The sequence below is a fragment of the Zea mays genome, chromosome 5, assembly GCF_902167145.1.
Source record: "Zea mays cultivar B73 chromosome 5, Zm-B73-REFERENCE-NAM-5.0, whole genome shotgun sequence".
Taxonomy (NCBI): domain Eukaryota; kingdom Viridiplantae; phylum Streptophyta; class Magnoliopsida; order Poales; family Poaceae; genus Zea; species Zea mays.
In genome coordinates, this window is record NC_050100.1 from 71974578 (window position 1) to 71995940 (window position 21363).

General features: G+C 44.4%; 1 protein-coding gene, 1 long non-coding RNA gene and 1 other non-coding gene across 4 annotated transcripts; 2 read left to right on the forward strand and 1 right to left on the reverse strand.

Moving 5' to 3' along the window:
• Positions 1–2601: 2601 nt before the first annotated feature.
• On the reverse strand, positions 2602–3949 carry LOC103626527 (uncharacterized). Its single transcript, XR_002261962.2, has 3 exons — positions 3723–3949; positions 3271–3469; positions 2602–3167 (listed from the first exon to the last, which is right to left on the reverse strand). It is a non-coding gene; the product is annotated as an uncharacterized lncRNA (long non-coding RNA).
• A 1604-nt stretch (positions 3950–5553) lies between these two features.
• TRNAA-CGC (transfer RNA alanine (anticodon CGC)) lies at positions 5554–5626 on the forward strand. Its single transcript has one exon. It is a non-coding gene; the product is annotated as a tRNA-Ala (tRNA).
• A 78-nt stretch (positions 5627–5704) lies between these two features.
• Positions 5705–9297, forward strand: LOC100217070 (uncharacterized). 2 transcript variants are annotated; one of them, NM_001365860.1, is made up of 12 exons: positions 5705–6108; positions 6256–6286; positions 7002–7094; positions 7188–7250; positions 7353–7464; positions 7857–7942; positions 8041–8099; positions 8171–8273; positions 8366–8426; positions 8598–8680; positions 8808–8888; positions 9013–9297. In NM_001365860.1, exons 1-12 carry the CDS (start codon positions 5801–5803, stop codon positions 9070–9072), a joined length of 1140 nt encoding a protein of 379 aa, NP_001352789.1. In that variant the 5' UTR covers positions 5705–5800; the 3' UTR covers positions 9073–9297. The 2 variants fall into 2 exon arrangements, 1 of the variants encoding a protein (NP_001352789.1); NR_158643.1 differs by having other exon boundaries at positions 7178–7250; positions 8171–8426; positions 9013–9262.
• The last annotated feature ends 12066 nt before the right edge of the window (positions 9298–21363 follow it).

Here is a 21363-nt window from a genome sequence, read left to right on the forward strand (position 1 = left end):
TATTATGTTGGGCTTCATAGAGACATATATTATCTTTGATTTCTTTGGTTAGCAATTAAAAACATTTTGTATCCCTTATTTTCTCGCATTCATATTTATTACTCTCACATCCTCCTTGCAGAGCCCTAGCACAACATTGCTATTGAAGAGCTAGAAGCTACTAGCTTGGACTTGACAGGGCGTTGCGAGTCTCTAGAGGAGAGCTTCAACAAGGAGAAGCCTAAAAACTGGTGAGGGGTGATCTTGTTGGGCCGTTGTGTGATAACTTCTATATTTTCGACTGCAATTTTATATTCTCAATTTTACATATGGCAGATCACTATGGAATCTTACGAGAAAGTAAAGCAGTAAAGGGAATCAGCTGAGAGATCATGAGATGTGCTAACTGTGGACCTAGAAAGGGTCACTCATGATGCTAAGGTTTTATTGAGCAGGTAATGGTTGATAGAATGTATTTTTGAGAAATGATGAACATAGTCTTATTGAATATTTTTACATGGGTTTCTACACCTATTTGTTATATAATATGTGTTGTGTTAAACTAGCTAAAAATGATCCAAGACACGAATAAAAGGCTTCAATAATACAATACCAGCCTGCAACAATACAACTGTAACCTTTAGGCTGATGCCTCAAAGAGTGGTGAGACTATCTCGAAACTTTAGAAAAGAGTGCCATGATGGAAACTATGGCAACTCTGAGAGAGTGTAACAACTTAATGGACAATCGACTTGAATCTTCTAGAGTGAGTATTTCTATGAAATATATTTGATCGACTTTGTAAGCATGCTCTCTCTTCTGCCTTGAAAGCTTAAGTGCTCTCTCTTCTGCCTTGAAAGGTTAAGAACAAGGCTTGAGTCCCTATATTTAAATGATGTTTGATGCTTATCTCATTTGGTAATTGTTCTGGATTTCAGGTGAGAATTTGAGCCCTTTTAAACCAAAACAAAAATACTTGGGTGTAGAAGTTAGCGATTCCTTGCTTCTTGTTTGTGTGGGCCTAAAAAACAAGTATGGGTTGATGGAATAAATATTTTTGGCCTTTTTGGTTGTTTGAATTTCCCAATTTAAGGTCATAGCATTAGTGTGTTAGATTTACATGATGACGTGCAGTTCACGAATAGACTGTGGGGCTTCTAGATTGGGATGTGGTTAGTGACTTCGATTACCAGCACTTGTGTTAGTTAGGCTAACATCACTGATTTTAGTAGTATGTTAATTGTGTGATACGTCTAGCTATTTGAATATGATTTGACATATATTGTAGTCACTCCTGTAAATCGTTTTCTTTATTCTTCCATTTTCTTTCATTTCTGTTAGTAGTATTTTCACCATGCTCTTAAAGAATCAAGGCCAAAATATGTTCTATGCGTTTATCTTGTTGTTTAGATTTTCTTGCTTGTAGCCATAAGTCATGCTTAATTTTTCGAATGTACCTAGGTCACTCATTTTTGGTAGTTATATTGACGCCAACTAAAATTAGTGTTTAAGTATTGTAAACTACAGATGGTAATGCAAGGTCTTCAACCTATTTTACCGGCTTTGGTTGATTGCCATAATCTGTTTTGGTACAAGTTTGCAATAGTTTAATTCCATAGAAGTATTCAGATGTTGAGTGAGTATAGCTTGTGGCCTATCTTATGATCATACTCATGTGTACTTTAGTTTATGAGAAGCAGCAACAAAAAAAATTAATGCCATAATGTTCCAGGCTCTTAATTTTTGAGATACAATTAGTTCATTGCACCTAACATATTTTGTTTTTTTAAGACAGAAATCTTCATTTGATGGTTCAGATCCATGTAAAGGGAGGAGGATGCTTGTAGCTACACTTATGGGTATCATCACTTTAAACTGTGATAATGCAAACTACTCATTCTTTCAGCCTTTACTACCTGCAGATGCTGATACAAGAGAAAGTGGTCGGTGTCCCCCTCTCACCAGAAGCCATCTCAGCTGACGCCATGGACATACAGTAAGATGCTTTTATCCCTGCTTTCTATACTCGATCCGTAGAATTGAGTTAGTGGTGTCTTTGTTGATGAAAATGTGCAAGAAAGTGTAGCAAAATTCTCTAGGGCATCCCTAATCGACTGACTAGAAGGTGAGCAAAATGTCAGTATCTTTGGGTTTATTTGGGCATTTGTGATCGATATATATTTGATCATTTTGTGTTATATAGGCAGTTCGTCAAGAAAATTACACCGAGGAAGAAGAAATATACTTGATGTATGAATTTTGGGTCAGCTATGTATTCAGTTATGTAAGAACTTTGGGCCAGTTATGTATTTAGCATGTTTTAATTTGTGATGTTGATTAATATTCGCTACAGATTTATCATTGTTTATTTTTTTTAATCAATGACAAAGCACATGTACAATCGTATATATCTTTTAAGGTATGTAAATATATACTTTTAGTGATGCTATATAGAATAATAATTATTGTTTTTGCATATCGATGTATTTTATCCTATTGACTCCGTAGCAACGCACGGTCATACACCTATCATCAAATATGATTGTGTCGTCGCAACGCACAGGCATTATACTAGTATATACATAAGAATAATTGGACAGACATTTACCTTTTCTTACTGCATTGATCCAATCCTTGGTGCATATTAGAGCTTCCACCATCTCAGAATCAAGTCTATTACGATATAGAATTTTCTAAGACTAACATCTAGATCATACCTAAAAGGCTGAATAGTGGTGTCATCTTTTCCATGATACTTTTCTGCCTTTAGTTCTAGCTGTCCTTTGACAATATTGTGATGTGACCTTAGATGGTTGCGGAATGCATTTGTTCCATGATTAGACTTAGCTCTATATATCTGCTTACATTTTGGAAAGTTGCAGTAGGACCACAACTGCTCATACTTCTTGTCATTCACCTCCACTTTCACAGTTTCTTTGGTAAAGTACTTCCACACAATAGATGTGTGCCACTTTTGTCTCTTTCCTATTCCAGTCATCTCCTCTTGCATGTCCTCGTCATCGTCATCAAGGCTCGCTATATCAACAACAGCTACAGCATATTACAAGCATTACTTGTGCCTGCGACAACCAATTCATTTGCATCTTTATTTTCAGCTTATGGTGCTGAAGATGACGATTGACCAATTGGCACACCCATAGAGCTTTCACTTTCTCTTCTCTTGTTTCCTTTCAAAGAATTAACAATACACTGTTAGACACATTCCTACTCTAAAATCTCAATATCTCATTCACAGTCTAACGACTCACCGGCAAGAAAAAATACACATACCTGTTGAAACATAGTTGCTGCTACTACCTCTCACAGAAGCAGTTAGTGGTGGTCGCTGCGACTGCGATGGAGGCAGTGGCAACTTGCTTTCCATATCGAGGTTGTTGTTCTCGGTCTCTGACTCCACGGGCATGGAGCCGGAATGGCGTGCTCCTCCTCTGGGTCCTGTTACAGAGCGAGACATCTCGAGTCTCGATGGCTGCAAACAATCAAACGCTCAATAAACAACCAGCTTTCCATCCGATACACGCAGTGCAAATACACAACACAAGTACGGTAGAATTGAAGGTAAGGCACTTGAGCAACAGAGGAAGTGTATCCCTGTGTGTCTATGTATTGATGTACAAGCATAGCACTAAAGCCTAAAGGATGGGAAACTGGTGGCCTAAATACATACGCACGTATGGTAGTCTGGTAGATGGTACCATCGGTACGCAAGGGAGAGGGGTTACCAGGCTGGACGACGGGCAGCGGGTCGATCTGGAACAGCTCGGTGATGTCCTGGAAGAAGTCGTCCACCTTCTGCCACCTCGTCGGCAACGCCACCTCCGTGTCAAACGGGCACTCCTCGGGGCTCCCCGCGGGGAACGGCAGCAGCAGCTTCTCCTCAGGGATGTCCGCGAGGAAGTCCAGCGTCGGCTCCGGGAAGTCGGTCAGCAGGTCGAAGTCAGTGTACAGCATGGGGAAGTCGTTGGGTGGAGAAGAGGTATCTATATAAGATTATCCGCAGCCATTTTCTCTAAATTTTCCCCTATATTATTTTTGTGTTACATCATCAACATTTCATCATCTGCGTTTTTATCTTCCGCAATGATCCCCTATATTTTCCCTTATACTCACTATAACCATAAAATATCATTTATTATACTTACTTTTCATGTACTAAATTTTTCATCTACTGATAATTACTCGTGGACCTAGTGCTGCAACTTGGGCCGTGCCGGCCGAGCCCGTCGTGCTTCGGGCCTCAGTTAGTCGGGCCTAGCAAGCACGAAATAGAATCAGGTCGTACTTTATCGGGCCTAGTGAGTAAAAATAAGGCACAGCACGGCACTAAAACACGACGGGCTTCCGTCGGGCTGTGCTGGCCCAGGCACGGCACGTATCGGCCTCTGCATCTCGGTCGCTGTCGGGCTGCTGCGTCTTCGGCCTTCCCCTCCTTTTTCTCTACAGCCAGCCACATGCACGCAAGGAAATTCAAATGGGCTGCCACGCCGCAGGCTTTTGCATGCCCCCCGCCCCCGCGCGTGGAAATTCAAATGGGCTAAGACACAAAAGATCCTGTTTTAGAGACAGAAAAGTTTGGGCCGCGCGTGGAAATCGGCCTTTTGCATCCTCCCTGTAGCACGCCGCTGCTGAGACAGAGCGCAAGAGGGATAGAGCGCAGTGCCGGGCTGGCCAATAAAAATCGTGTCGGGCTGGCCCGAGCACGGCCCACGAAGGCGTGCCAGGCTACTTGGGCCGTCGGGCCACCAGCTGAAGCACGGCCCGGCCCGTCTAACGTGCCGTGCTAGCCCGGTTTTTTCTAATTCGTGCTGGGCCGGGCTACGTGCCTTATATTTCGTGCCGGGCTCGTGCTGGCCTAGTAAGCACGGCCCAAACTTGCAGGACTACGTGGACCCACTGCTACAGGAATGAACAGTGCTAGGGTGTGAATAGTGAAACACTATATCCAGAGGGAGAAAGAAGGGGGCGGCTCGTAGGGGCCCTGCAGGGGTAGCGCTGCGGGCGTGAAGCGCCCCTTGCAGGCGCCATGCAAGGGGAGAGGGCTGGTGCAGCCAGCCTAAGCTACTTTCGCAGGCGGCGGACAGTGGTGAGCGGGCAGGCGAAGATTGGATTTGGACTTGGAGTTTCCAGTTTCACTTGTGTTGTGTGGAGGCTGGACTGGAGCTTTGGAGGCCTATCAGGCTTGACAGTTTTGGGCCTGACGGGGTGACGACCGACGGATGACCGGGTTATATCCGAGTTAAATTCGAAAATATCCCGACTGAATATGGGATCTTGACAATCTGAACGAAAAAGTACTTCCATTAATATCCCGCTCCCGCATACTTCCAACCCGGAATCCATCTAGAATCTGTATTTTTCCGAAAATTTAAACATGAACGTGTTAAATATAGAAAATAGGTCGAGTCAGAATTTTTTACGTCCGTTTTTATCCCTCTAGATGGCAGGGGACCTCGGGTGGAATGGGCCTCAAACAGTCAAACTGATCGGTGTTGATAAATGTAACTTTGCGGCGAATTAAAAAGAACATATAACTAATTAAACTCTCGTCATAACGGGGGTGTAGCTCATATGGTAGAGCGCTCGCTTCGCATGCGAGAGGCACGGGGTTCGATTCCCCGCACCTCCATTTTTATTTTTTATTCCTCGGCACACCCTAAATATTAATCATGGTCCCACCTGGCAGTAGACTCGATTGGCCCCTGCGCCTCGCGGTAGCGTGCGGCTGTGCCGTCGACCCGTCGTCTCCTTTCTCCTCCACTCCTCGTCGCAGGCGGCATAACGGAGCGCACGCACGCACGCAATGGCCATGGCCGCCCCGCCACCCACGGCTCTCTGCGCCCGCCGCTTCCGGCCCCACCACTTCGCATACTCCTCCCCCGCCACGCTCCGCCTACCCACGGCCTCCTCCTCCTCACAGCTCCGGCGCCGCCGCCGGCTAGCCGTCTCCCCGCGCGCGGACGCGGCGACCGGGACGGGGGATGTGGAGGCGCTCAGGGCCGGGGTGTCCGTGTACAAGCCGCGGTCCTACGACGTGCTCGTCACCGACGCGGCTCGCTCCCTCGCCTGCGCCATCGACGACGGCAAGACCCGGCTCGAGATCGAATTCCCGTGAGCTAACCTCGCTCCCCCGCGCTACCTTCGCTTGCTGCCACCGTTCCTGCACTATCTTCTCATTCTCAGTTTCCTTGTTGGTTCATGCCATGCCGACGGCTCCTGCTTCCCTACCGTGGCGATATAACATACCATATCAAAAAGGCCTCTGCCAAGCAGCATCTCTTCTTACAAGGTATATCTATCTACTCATCGCTTTATGTCCGTGCATCGCTTTATCTTTTATTTTTCTTTTTTTCGAGAAAAGGTTTCCACCGTTTTATTTATTGACCCTAAAGCGTTCAAGACAGCGATTACAGCAGAAGTTTTTTTTTTTTTTTTTTGCAAACTCATTAGCCCTCTCCTCCAGGCCAATAGACAGCAGACCACTCCTATCATAGTTGATTTTCATGCCTGTCACATGTTTATAGCACACTAACAGCCACTTTAAATTCTTAGCTTTTCCAATACCATCTTCTAGAAGCAGACCACTTTAAATCTTAAAGATACAATTGATAAGACTGATAGGTCTAAACTTCTCAAGGTCTGGCATCTTGTTCTTTAGGGATCAAAGTTATCATTGCATAATTCAGTCTATCCAAGTTCAGGTCATCAGTAGGTCACCCTCTTCAAATTTTCTAACAAGGTTGATTACATCCCCTTTAATCTGCTCCCCAAAAGCTTGGTAAAAAAGGAATGCATCACTCTATCTACACACTACTCTTTTTCTTTAATTTAATTACTTATATGGTATCGTGACATAAATAAACATGAAAGGAAGAAGGCCAATGGCTATCACTTAATCATTAGTTCATTACTGTATTGGGGGGGAGGGTTATATGCCACTGCTCTATTCTCTGTCTATCTCAGCTGCTCTGTTTCGATCTGATCATCCTGCCGGACTCCTGCAGGGCTCCTCAGATGAGTTCATCGATGCCAACATCCAGCTTGCTCTCGTTGTTGCTAGGAAGCTCAAAGAGCTCAAGGGGACTAGGTCTTGTATAGTAAGTTCAAGCTTCACACGCTATCCTCCCTGATGCAGACACGCTCTGGGCATGCAAAACCGTGCTCATTTGCTTTCTTCTAGTTGATTTCAGGTGTTTCCTGATCAACCTGAAAAACGTAGGGCATCAGAGTTGTTCAAGACAGCTATAGACACGGTAAGTGGTGTTGTTAGAAGGTCCATTTTCTTTTCTTAATTGACCTCTGGTACGACTTGCTTCATTATCTCAGTGGCACGTAATTTAATTGGTCGTCTTTAGATTGAGGGTGTAACCATCAGCTCCCTGGATGATGTACCCACTGACCCTGTCAACAGCTTCTTCAAATCAATAAGAAACACCCTGGATTTTGACTTCTCAGATGACAATGAAGGTAACATATCTTGATCCAAATGAACTGATGAAAGCAATAGCCATGCGACTCTACTCTAAACTGACATTGTTGATGATATTATTTTGTTAAAGATTTCATGACACTCTTTTGCATGGAACCCATCTCCTCAGAGGTGCTAACTGATTGACGAACACTTTATGCCAAGGCCATGAGCTGAGGATATGTGTTGATTCTTTACAATTTTTAGTAAATAGCAATCTTTTTTGTGTCGATGAATTATCACAGCCGGAAAAATGGAAATGAAATGACCGATTAGTGTGTATAAATCAAGCATAAGTTCTCCTTCCATCATCGGATGACGAACATCTGTCAGTTTTAATGCTATTATTATGAATAAGTTATTCATAACCGGTTGCCTGGTGTGGATACAGGTAGATGGAAATCTGATGAACCACCATCGTTATATATCTTCATCAACAGCAGCACGCGTGACCTTGCTTCTATAGAGAAGTATGTGGTATGTCTAGAATATAATGCTTCATTTGTTGGTGATGTGCTTGTATGTATTATATGCACATTCATTTGGTTCTGTCTTCGTGCTTTTGCTAATTTCAGGAAAAGTTCGCCACATCTGTTCCAGCCCTTCTATTCAATCTCGAACTAGATACATTGCGGTATGTCTCATATATCCCAAACCATAGCCTGTTGCTTTATGAGGCAGTGACTTATGCAATTCACGGTGCAGTTCTGACCTGGGGCTTCTCGGGTTCCCCCCAAAAGATCTGCACTACCGGTTCCTTTCTCAATTCACCCCAGTATTTTATATCAGACAGCGTGACTATTCCAAAGTATTCATCTGTCTTACTTTTATCCATCTAGAAACATCCTTGTGTTTATAGCTTCTTGCACCATCTATGACTACTTTCCCTTAACCGTGTAGACAATCGCAGTTGCTCCATACATAGTGAATTATAGTGGAGCTGTATTCCGCCAATACCCAGGTAAATGTTGGTGGGTTTATTTCGATTTCTTCACTTGAAAAGATTACAGTGCTGGGTATGGAATAGAAGATCAAAGTAAATAATTATGCAAAGTCAATCATTTGGTTGGGAATCTCATCCCTATTTATCAGCACCGGCAGCTACTTATCTACTGGGTTACTATTTGTTCAGCCCCCTGGCAGGTCATGCTGAAGCAGGCTGATGGTTCCTATGCATGTGTCGCTGAGAGCGAAGCTCGGTTCACTTTGGGACAGGTCATACCATAAGCTACTCGAATACATTTTCTCTACTTTTTACTGCTCTCCTGTGTGTTTGGGTGGCGGAAAAGATACTAACTTGTTCGAGATTGCTGGGTCTGCCACGCAATTTCTCTTTGTTTAGGCGAAAGAAGAACTATTGAGAGTTATTGGTTTACAAGAAGAAGAGGGAAGCTCCCTTGAATTTCTCAGAAGAGGATACAAGGTTCATCCCATCCTAGCTAAACAGTTGGCTGCAGCTTCAAAGCGCCTACTTGCATAAACTACATTTCACTATAGCACATCATGGAGACATCATGAGCTATAGTAACCGAGTTTCTGTGATGCAGAATGCTACCTGGTGGGAAGAGAACGTTGATCAGGAGACGTCGTCTGCCTGGCGAACTTGAGATGCTATACTTGCTGGATGGATGCTTTTCTAACCTGGAACTGGGAATGGATAATTTGGCCAACGAGTGTCCATGTCTTGTTGTATGGAACTAAAAAATCTGAAATTACAGAAAGAGAAGTCCATGTACAGCGTAATAACATTGCCTGTGATGATCGTATTATTATTATTGTTGTTATTATTATGCGAGTACACAGAGCTTGTGAGCACTAAGAATGTTTTTTTACAATGGTGATTTGTACATTTGTTCTGTTTGTGGCCTTGGGCACTTCAGCTTGAATGCGCAGTTGTAAAAAAAAGCATTGGATTGGTTTGAGTATTAGAAATTGTTGAAGTGTATAAGTGGATTGACTACCTTCTTCCATCAGCTTGAGCTTTTGGGTCGTCCACTTTAACATGGTATTAAAGCCAGAGGTCTCGAGTTCGAATCCTGGCAGAGGCTTTATTTGTGACTCCACCTATTTATTTCCACGTTTGTGTCTTTCTCTTTGTCTGAACGTGAGTATGGGTGTTAAAGTGTATAAGTGGATTGACTACCTTCTTCCATCGGCTACCCTGCAGCTGTTTGGACTGCTGCAATTGCAATCCATAGAGACAAAATATTGTAGAAGCCGGATTAACCGATTTTTTGTATCTTAGTCCTTTTTCGAAAAAAAACACGTTTAGACCCCTGAATGACTTAATTCTGATTTTGGACCCTTTGCTCGGCGCCATAGGTTATGGAGCCGAAGTAACACAGCTCGGCGTTGTAGCCTATGGCGCTAAGCAACCTGGCCAGCTGACACGGAGAGTTGATGAGGCGCCGACGTGGCCCCCTAGCTCGGTGCCACAGATCTTGGCGCCGAGCTAGGAACGCCTATAAATCAACCGTTTCGTGGTCGAGAACTGCGCCTAGACATTTTAATTCCTCGTTTCAATCTTCTTACATACCGCATAGAGGTGCTCCAATCTTCGTATTCGAGTTGGAAACTTTGTAAACCAAGGTATGATGTCTCACTGATTCGTTTGTTACGTATATTGCGTTGTATGGTTTCAATTAATTAGTTTTGATTGTTGCTTATATTGCTATTAGTTATGATTCCTAGGATATATGGTTCATATGATGACTGCAGTCTGTTATGTAGTTTATGACACCACATGTATTTATAAGTTAAAACCATTTATGCTATTTATATATAGTAGTGTTAATATATAATCGTTTGTTAGATGAAAGACATGTATCGGGAGTCGTTGTGGCAGAAGAGAGGTTGTCCTAGGGAATTAATATCCGGATGTATCTAGTAAGGATGCTCATGTTCCTCCTGATCTTCATGTGCCTAATTGTGACTATGACACGGCTTGGTTATGTCAATCCAAACATCCAGACACGGCTGCTCGCTGCTTCTACCTTTGTGGCGGTTTTAACGTACGTAGCTTATGGCTTGTGTGTTATTATTGTTTATTAGATGTGTACTAATACTTCATTCCATTTTTGTAGGAGCACTTGAGGTGTTTTTTCCAGTGGATCGACAGTCCTAATAAATTTGACCCTCGGTATCTCTTTTTCGCTAATTGGTTGTGCGGAAGGAATACTAATGAGCGTTTTAAGCGTTGGGTGCTTCCTCCCCCGAACCCTCCACCGATGACGGATGAGGAGAATGACATAGCCACAGAAAGACGACTGGAGTTTCTGCCTAGTTGTGATTGCGGAAATCGTGTTGTGTCACTGCGAAGTACTTCGTGTGTCCCAACCGTAATTATGTGAGTGCATAACAAATGTCCAAAAATTTGTTATTTTTTGAACAAATTTACTCATTTTTTCTCCTACAACTATACGGTGGCGCGTAAGTGTAATTTCAGAGAGTGGTTGTATGGTCTTAGGTCCCATTGGCCTGAGCCAGAGGCAAAGGAAAAGAAAAAATAAGTGGGCGGAAGAGTTGAAGTTCGATACAGTATTCTGCAAATGTGGTATTGAAACTAAGTATGGATTAGTTCCTTCCAAGCTTGGTGTGGGTTATTTTTGTGAACATATGGTATATTACGATGAGGTTGGTATTTCTTTTTTTTTGCATCAGTTGTAATGTTGCATCCGTACTTACTGTTTTTCGTGTAGGAGACGAGAAAATGCAGTTGGAAGAGATACGCCGAGAAAGAAGAGGTGATGCATACAATAAAGTCCAAGAGACTAATGGGACTGAAGATGCGTTGTGGATCTGAGCTCGTCGATTCCTACATTAAATATTGCAGACAAGAGATGCGTAGGTTCGTGGAATCAATGTGTTATGACAGTCCGATGCGTGTTGCTCGAAGGAGATTGAAGGCAGTAAATGAGAAGAGAGCACAAGATGCAAGGAAATGGGAGGCGGCTAGAGCTGAGAAACAAATGTTGGGGAATCTTGCTGGCCGTCTGAGTGCTAGTGAGTGAGAAAAAGACATGTTGGTTTTGCTTGTACATTGTATTTATCTTGTATTTGCAAACTTATTTGTCTCATTATATTTGCAGAGATTGGATGTGCCGTGAAATATCTCACAGATGAGGCTCGTGCAAGATACGTTCAAGAAAAATGGTGACTGTGGAGCTGATGGAGGAGGAGGACACATTAAGATTGAGTGAGCTCATCGTGCTCGTTGAGGTAGGATTACATGGGGAACATGAGGATGACACATCAAGGTTGGTTGAGCTCATCACGCTAGTTGAGGCAGGATTACATGTGCAAGAGGAGGAGGACGATTTTATGTCTCAGGTCGCCAAAGAAGCAGAGGCTGATTATTACAAGTAGAAGTGTGATGAAAATGGAGGCTGAGGACCAGCTATTCTCTCAAGCTGCAGATGAAGCAGAAGCCAGATATTACAAGAGAAAGGCAAAAGAGTGTAATGCAGGACAATGCAGCAAGTGGAACAAAGTTGTCATTGAGGATTGCGAGACGGATGACTCTGATGATGAGTTAGTGAGTTACTTAGAAATTGCGATTTTGATTGATTCAGCTAGTAGTGTATTATGTAGTACTTTTACATCCAAAATGTTTTAAAACCATAATGTTTCAGATTCATATTGTTTCTATTGCATTATCATGTTTTTTCCCATTCACAAAAAAATCGCAAGAGTTTTCCTTGTTTTATTAACAATCACATTTGCAATAATCACATATGATAAGATATCACCATATTTCAGCATATAATACATCAAAATAAACACAGAATATCACAAAGTCCACATAGTTCACATCACAATCATTATATAGTCCATATCGTCCACCTCACAGTCCACATCACAGTCATTACATAGTCCATATCGTCCACAACACGTAGTCCATAACATAGTTCACATAGCTGATCGTCCACATACCCAAACTCACTTCCTCCTAGTCTTAACCTTACTCTTGGCCCCAAGAGCGTCGGTGCCTAGAGTGTAGAGGTCACATGGGCGTCGTCTACGTGGGGTGAGCTGTGACGGCTGATGTCAGTGTTTGGGACCCGACCGCGCACCCGGGGTTACCCCTCGAGGTGCTTTTGGGTAGGACGGTGTAACCGATTGTAGTTCGATGGTTCGTGCTGAGCGCACGAGAGGCAGTAGACAATTTTCTATAGGTTCGAGCCGCTTAGAGAGGCGTAATACCCTACTTCCTGGTGTGGATATTTATGTGGTGGGTTATAGGGGGATTCTCTAGTATGAAGGATGCTAGAGAATTGAGTAGATTGGCTTAATGAGTGACCTGTCTTTTGATGGGGTGCCCCCTAGGCCTTATATACTCGACCGTGGGGCGTTACATGCGGGTACGATAATTATGTGCTCCTAAGTAATAGTGAACCGACTGAACTTATCTCATTATCTCCCTATTATCCTGCTGACTTATTCTCGTTCAGTTCTGACGTATGAGGGCGCTGCGCGGGAGAATCGGATCATTGCTACAGATAACGTTTAAATCCATTGACCCGCCTGGGCTCGAGTTGATCCAATCTTGCGTCGATCCATTCTGCTAGTGATTCCTCCCCTGGCCCACGAAGGGGTGGCCTTGCGAAATAATGGGCCCAGAGTCTTTCGCGAGGCCTTCCAGCCTTCTAGTGAACCCGGGGGATATGTGTCCCCCACAAGCCCCCAATCTTTGAGTTGATTTTGAAACAATCGGCCCAAAGATTCTAGGTCCATCTTGCGGTTTTGATTTTAGACTGTGGATGCTTTGACAATACACTTGTCAAGTTGTTGCTTCTGAACTTTGATCGGTCTGGTAAAAACAAACTTTTGTTATATTCTTCGGCTCTTTCTGCGGTCTTCGCTTTATATTTCAGAGATTAGTGCTTGGTCACCAGCTTATGCTTTAGAGATCAGCATTTCGTCTTTTAGGGGTTGAAGATTCATTGGGTGTAGCCCCCGAGCTTTGAGTGGATTACTGAGAATAATCCACTCAAAGGTCTTCATCTCCTGCTTTTTAGAAGTCGTTGGTTCATCTTCATCCCATGCTTTAGAAATCAGCATTTCATCGTCGTTCCATGCCCTAGAGATCAGTGTTCTGCCTTCAGGATTGAGAACTCATTGGGTGCACCGGAGGTGCACCCAATGGGTGTAGCCCTCGAGCTTTGAGTAGATTACTGAAAATAATCCACTCAAAGGTCTTCATCTCATGTCTTAGAATTTTGGCGTTATATCATCAGCTTATGTTTTTTAGAGATCAGCCTGTTGTCTTTACTTCTTGCCTTTGAGATCAGTAACGCAGTCTACCCATGTCTTGTTAGGTTTGAAATTTATTTGATTGGCGACATATTGGACGTCCGGTAGATGACTCTTGGTTGGTCTTCATTTCGCTTCGTGTTTCAATGCTTCTGTTGATTAGACTTGTACTTCAGGAGTTATTTTTGGCTTTCCTCCGATCTCTATCGATATCTTCCTTCTATCTTGATACATTCATTGCGTATACTATATGGATGTGACTGCTTGGGAAAATCTATTGAAAATTCCTGGACGTCCCCCAATGGGTGTAGCCAAGGGACGGCTTGGTGCCCTGAGCGTTTAGCAAACTGCCCGAGTAGTAACTTGACGTGACCGCGGGGTGTAATCATATCGTCCAAGCAGTTGACTTCAGTCCCAATGGTGTCGTGTTGCATGAAATGGCGTCTGCCGCCTGACTTGTTTCCAGACGATTTGAATGGTTTATTGAATATTTGCGAGTGTTCAGTGACCGTGGTAGGAGATGAGCGGTTGCCTCCTGCCTCTATAAATAGCCTACTTGCTTCACTGGTGTCTTCACACATCTCCCGGCCGTTTGTTGTTTATTCTCCACTTTTCTCTTCTCTTCCAATCAACTATGGGCAAGAACAAGAAGGGCGGAAGTTTGCCGCACCACTCCGGTGACAAAGCGGAAGCGCGAGCCAAGTCCCCCCTCGGAGGACTTCGGTGACTCTGAGTACTCGGAGGAGGAGTTTTCCTCCGAGTCTGAGGGGTCGCCGGTCTATGCCTCTCCCCCGGTGTCGTCCGATGACTCGGACGATTCCCAGGGGATCGCTGCCGAGGTGTGGACATACATCTGGGTCGTCGAGCGCTCCGGGCTCGAGGGCTCGGATGAGTCGGAGATCTCCTCGGACGAGGAGAACTCCTCTGAGGAGGGGAGCGGTGGTGACGGCGACGACGAAGGCGACGGCGGCGATGGAGGCGACGGTGGCAGTGGAGGTGATGGCAACGGCAAGGGCGACGACGACAGCGGCAAGGGCGATGACGGCAGCGGCAAGGGTGACAGCGGCAGCAGTAAGGCCAGTGGTAAAGCGCCACTGGCTTAAATATTAGTATAGATAAGTAGTAGTAGAAGTAGTATTAGTAATAGTGGAATAATGTAGTAGTAGTTAGTAGTATAGAGTAGTGTAAGTAGTGTAGTGATGTAGTAGTGTAATGTAGCAAAAAAGGGAAGAAGGCCGACTCATAAAGAGTTGGTCTTTGAGTTTGCGGAAGAACTTCCCTTCTTAATATATTGAAGAAAATTTCAGCTTGTTCTAAGTAACTCCTCTGCTTTTCCATCGTTCTTTTATAGTCAATCGATAGCTTGTATTCATGCCCAGCGTTGCCGTTGTTCTTAGAGATAACACCCGAGTAACGACTGATAATTGCTGAGTCGTATTTGGTTCTGTCGGCATTTTCATAGAGAAAACAGCTGAGTTATGGTAGGTGAAAGGGAATTAGGCTTACACCTAGTTCCTATTTAATTTTGGTGGTTGAATTGCCCAACACAAATCTTTGGACTAACTAGTTTATTCTAGTGTATAAGTTATACAGGTGCAAAAGGTTCACACTTAGCCAATAAAAAGACCAAGTATTGAGTTCAACAAAAGAGCAAAGGAGCAACCAAAGGCTCCTCTGGTCTGGCGCACCGGACTGTCCGGTGTGCCACCGGACAGTGTCCGGTGCACCACCGGACAGTGTCCGGTGCACCAGAGGACTCCAACTCCAACTCGTCACCTTCGGGAAAATCCAGAACCGGCGCGCTATAATTCACCGGACTGTCCGGTGTACACCAGACAGTGTCCGGTGCTCCAACGAAGACGCTGCTCCGGAACTCGCCAGCCTCGGGATTTCACGAAGGCTGCTCCGCTATAATTCACCAGACATGTCCGGTGTGCACCGGACTGTCCGGTGCATCCTCGGAGCAACGACTACTTCGCGCCAACGGCTATCTGCAACGCATTAAATGCGCGCGCAGCGCGCGCAGAAGGCAGGCGCGCCCATACCGGCGCACCGGACACTGAACAGTTCATGTCCGGTGCGCCACCGGACATCGAGGCGGGTCCAGAAGTCAGAACTCCAACGGTCAGATTCCAACGGCACTAGTGACGTGGCTGGGGCACCGGACATGTCCGGTGTGCACCGGACTGTCCGGTGCGCCATCGAACAGACAGCCTCCACCAACGGTCAAGTTCGGTGGTTGGGGCTATAAATACCCAACCACCCCACCATTCATTGTATCCAAGTGTTCCACTTCCCAACTACCTACAAGAGCTCTAGCATTCAATTCTAGACACACCAAAGAGATCAAATCCTCTCCAAATTCCACACAACGCTCTAGTGACTAGAGAGAGAGATTTGCTTGTGTTCTTTCGAGCTCTTGCGCTTGGATTGCTTTCTTCTTTCTTGATTCTTTCATTGCGATCAAACTCACTTGTAATTGAGGCAAGAGACACCAAACTTGTGGTGGTCCTTGTGGGAACTTTGTGTTCCAAGTGATTAAGAAGAGAAAGCTCACTCGATCCGTGGGATCGCTTGAGAGAGGGAAGGGTTGAAAGAGACCCAGCCTTTGTGGCCTCCTCAACGGGGAGTAGGTTTGCGAGAACCGAACCTCGGCAAAACAAATCCCGTGTCACACTCTCCATTTGGTTGCGATTTGTTTTTCACCCTCTCTCGTGGACTCGTTTATATTTCTAACGCTAACCCGGCTTGTAGTTGTGTTTATATTTGTAAATTTCAGTTTCGCCCTATTCACCCCCCCCCTCTAGGCGACTATCAATTGGTATCAAAGCCCGGTGCTTCATTAGAGCCTAACCGCTCGAAGTGATGTCGGGAGATCACGCCAAGAAGGAGATGGAGACCGGCGAAAAGCCCACTACAAGCCACAGGAGCACTTCATCGGAAGAGTCCCGCACCAAGAGGAAGGAGAAGAAGAAGAGCTCCTCCAACAAAGGGAAGGAGAAGAAATCTTCTTCTCACCACAAAGAGAAGAAGGAGAGATCTTCCTCTCACAAGCCACATCGGAGTGGGGACAAGCACAAAAGGATGAGGAAAGTGGTCTACTACGAGACCGACACTTCATCAACATCGACCTCCGGCTCCGATGCGCCCTCTGTAACTTCTAAACGCCAAGAGCGTAAGAAGTTTAGTAAGATCCCCTTACACTATCCTCGTACATCTAGACATACTCCATTACTTTCCGTTCCATTAGGCAAACCGCCAACCTTTGACGGTGAAGATTATGCTAGGTGGAGTGATTTAATGAAATTTCATCTAACCTCACTCCACAAAAGTATATGGAATGTTGTTGAGTTTGGAGCACAGGTACCATCCGTAGGGGATGAGGATTATGATGAGGACGAGGTGGCCCAAATCGAGCACTTCAACTCCCAAGCCACAACCATACTCTTGGCCTCTCTAAATAGAGAGGAATACAACAAGGTGCAAGGGTTGAAGAATGCAAAGGAAATTTGGGACCTCCTCAAGACCGCGCACGAGGGTGATGAACTAACAAAGATCACCAAGCGGGAAACGATCGAGGGGGAGCTCGGTCGCTTTCGACTTCGCTAAGGGGAAGAGCCACAAGACATGTACAACCGGCTCAAGACTTTGGTGAACCAAGTGCGCAACCTCGGGAGCAAGAAGTGGGATGACCACGAGGTGGTTAAGGTTATTCTTAGATCACTCATTTTCCTTAACTCCACTCAAGTTCAATTAATTCGTGGTAATCCTAGATATACTCAAATGACCCCCGAGGAAGTTATCGGGAATTTTGTGAGCTTTGAATGTATGATCAAGGGCTCCAAGAAGATCAACGAGCTTGATGAACCCTCCACGTCCGAAGCACAACCGGTGGCATTTAAGGCGACGGAGGAGAAGAAGGAGGAGTCTACACCGAGTAGACAACCAATTGACGCCTCCAAGCTCGACAATGAGGAGATGGCTTTAATCATCAAAAGCTTTCGCCAAATCCTCAAGCAACGGAAGGGGAAGGATTACAAATCCCGTTCCAAGAAGGTTTGCTACAAGTGTGGTAAGCCCGGTCACTTTATCGCTAAATGTCCATTATCAAGTGACAGTGACAGGGATAACGACAAGAAGGGAAAGAGGAAAGAAAAGAAGAAGTACCACAAGAAGAGGGGCGGTGATGCCCACGTGTGCCGCGAGTGGGACTCCGACGAGAGCCCCTCCAACTCCTCCTCCGACGAGGACGCCGCCAACATCGCCGTCACCAAGGGACTCCTCTTCCCAAACGTCGGCCACAAGTGCTTCATGGCAAAGGACGGCAAAAGGAAGAAGGTAAAATCAAGATCCTCCACTAAATATGAAACCTCTAGTGATGAGGATGATGCTAGCAATGAGGAGGATAACTTGCGCGTTCTTTTTGCCAACCTTAACATGGAACAAAAGGAAAAACTAAATGAGCTAATTAGTGCCATCCATGAAAAGGATGACCTCTTGGACTCCCAAGAGGACTTCCTAATCAAGGAAAATAAAAAGCATGTTAAGGTTAAAAATGCTTATGCTCTAGAGGTAGAAAAATGTGAGAAATTATCTAGTGAGCTAAGTACTTGCCATGATACTATTACCAACCTTAGAAATGAAAATGCTAGTTTAAATGCTAAGGTTGACTCACATGTTTGTAATGTTTCAATTCCCAATCTTAGAAATGATAATGATGATTTGCTTGCTAAGATTGAAGAATTAAACATTTCTCTTGCTAGCCTTAGAGTAGAAAATGAAAATTTAATTGCTAAGGCTAAAGAGCTAGATGTTTGCAATGTTACAATTTCCGATCTTAGAGATAATAATGATATCTTGCGTGCTAAGATCGTTGAACTTAATTCATGCAAACCCTCTACATCTAGTGTTGAGCATGTTTCCATTTGTACTAGATGTAGAGATGTTGATATTAATGCTATTCATGATCACATGACTTTGATTAAACAACAAAATGATCATATAGCAATATTAGATGCAAAAATTGCCGAGCATAACTTAGAAAATGAAAAGTTTAAATTTGCTAGAAGTATGCTCTATAATGGGAGACACCCTGGCATTAAGGATGGCATTGGCTACCAAAGGGGAGACAATGTCAAACTTAGTGCCCCTCCTAAAAGATTGTCAAATTTTGTTAAGGGCAAGGCTCCCATGCCTCAGGATAACGAGGGTTACATTTTATACCCTGCCGGTTATCCTGAGAGCAAAATTAGGAAAATTCACTCTAGGAAGTCTCACTCTGGCCCTAACCATGCTTTTATGTATAAGGGTGAGACATCTAGCTCTAGGCAACCAACCCGTGCTAAGTTGCCTAAGAAGAAAACTCCTAGTGCATCAAATGAGCATGACATTTCTTTTAAAACTTTTGATGCATCATATGTTTTAACTAACAAATCCGGCAAGGTAGTTGCCAAGTTTGTTGGGGGCAAACACAAGAGGTCAAAGACTTGTGTTTGGGTACCCAAAGTTCTTGTTTCTAATGCCAAAGGACCCAAAACCGTTTGGGTACCTAAAGTCAAGAACTAAAATTATTTTGTAGGTTTATGCATCCGGGGGCTCAAGTTGGATACTCGACAGCGGGTGCACAAACCACATGACAGGGGAGAAGAAGATGTTCTCCTCATATGAGAAAAACCAAGATCCCCAACGAGCTATCACATTCGGGGATGGAAATCAAGGTTTGGTCAAAGGATTGGGTAAAATTGCTATATCACCTGACCATACCATTTCCAATGTTTTTCTTGTAGATTCTTTAGATTACAATTTGCTTTCTGTATCCCAATTATGTCAAATGGGCTACAACTGTCTATTTACTGATATAGGTGTTACTGTCTTTAGAAGAAGTGATGATTCAATAGCATTCAAGGGAGTGTTAGAGGGTCAGCTATACTTGGTAGATTTTGATAGAGCTGAACTCGACACTTGCTTGGTTGCTAAGACTAACTTGGGTTGGCTCTGGCACCGCCGACTAGCCCATGTTGGAATGAAGAATCTTCATAAGCTTCTAAAGGGAGAACACATTTTAGGATTAACAAATGTTCATTTTGAGAAAGACAGGATTTGTAGCGCATGCCAGGCAGGGAAGCAAGTTGGAGCCTATCATCCACACAAAAACATCATGACGACCGACAGGCCACTGGAGCTCCTACACATGGATCTATTCGGCCCGATTGCTTACATAAGCATCGGCGGGAGTAAGTACTGTCTAGTTATTGTGGATGATTATTCTCGCTTCACTTGGGTATTCTTTTTACAGGAAAAATCTCAAACCCAAGAGACCTTAAAGGGATTCTTGAGACGGGCTCAAAATGAGTTCGGCTTAAGGATCAAGAAAATAAGAAGCGACAACGGGATGGAGTTCAAGAACTCTCAAATCGAAGGTTTCCTTGAGGAGGAGGGCATCAAGCATGAGTTCTCTTCTCCCTACACACCTCAACAAAATGGTGTAGTGGAGAGGAAGAATCGAACTCTATTGGACATGGCAAGGACCATGCTTGATGAGTACAAGACTTCGGATCGGTTTTGGGCCGAGGCGGTCAACACCGCCTGCTACGCCATCAACCGGTTATATCTTCACCGAATCCTCAAGAAGACATCCTATGAACTCCTAACCGGTAAAAAGCCCAACATTTCATATTTTAGAGTCTTTGGTAGCAAATGCTTTATTCTTGTTAAAAGAGGTAGAAAATCTAAATTTGCTCCTAAGACTGTAGAAGGCTTTTTACTTGGTTATGACTCAAACACAAGGGCATATAGGGTCTTTAACAAGTCCACTGGACTAGTTGAAGTCTCATGTGACGTTGTGTTTGATGAAACTAACGGCTCTCAAGAAGAGCAAGTTGATCTTGATGAGATAGGTGATGAAGAGGCTCCGTGCATAGCGCTAAGGAACATGTCCATTGGGGATGTGTGTCCTAAGGAATCTGAAGAGCCTCCAAAAGCACAAGATCAACCATCCTCCTCCACGCAAGCATCTCCACCGACTCAAAATGAGGTTGAAGCTCAAGTTGATGAAGTAGAAGATCAAGCAAATGAGCCACCTCAAGATGATGGCAATGATCAAGGGGGAGATGCAAATGATCAAGAAAAGAAGGATGAGCAAGAACCAAGGCCGCCACACCCAAGAGTCCACCAAGCAATCCAACGAGATCATCCCATCGACACCATCCTCGGTGACATTCAAAAGGGGGTAACTACTCGATCTCGTGTTGCACATTTTTGTGAGCATTACTCTTTTGTTTCCTCTATTGAGCCACACAGGGTAGAGGAAGCACTCCAAGATTCGGATTGGGTGATGGCGATGCAAGAGGAGCTCAACAACTTCACGAGGAACGAGGTATGGCATTTAGTTCCACGTCCTAACCAAAATGTTGTAGGAACCAAGTGGGTCTTCCGCAACAAACAAGACGAGCATGGTGTGGTGACAAGGAACAAAGCTCGACTCGTGGCCAAGGGATATTCACAAGTCGAAGGTTTGGATTTTGGTGAAACCTATGCACCCGTAGCTAGGCTTGAGTCGCATATTATTAGCCTATGCTACTTACCATGGCTTCAAGCTTTACCAAATGGACGTGAAGAGTGCCTTCCTCAATGGACCAATCAAGGAG

Coding starts and splice junctions, on each gene's coding strand:
- LOC100217070 (NM_001365860.1), top strand. CDS start 5,801: ATGGCCATGGCCGCCCCGCCACCCACGGCTCTCTGCGCCCGCCGCTTC. Junction 7,251..7,352: donor TCAAGACAGCTATAGACACG/GTAAGTGGTGTT, acceptor GGTCGTCTTTAG/ATTGAGGGTGTAACCATCAG. Junction 8,100..8,170: donor CTCGAACTAGATACATTGCG/GTATGTCTCATA, acceptor TTCACGGTGCAG/TTCTGACCTGGGGCTTCTCG.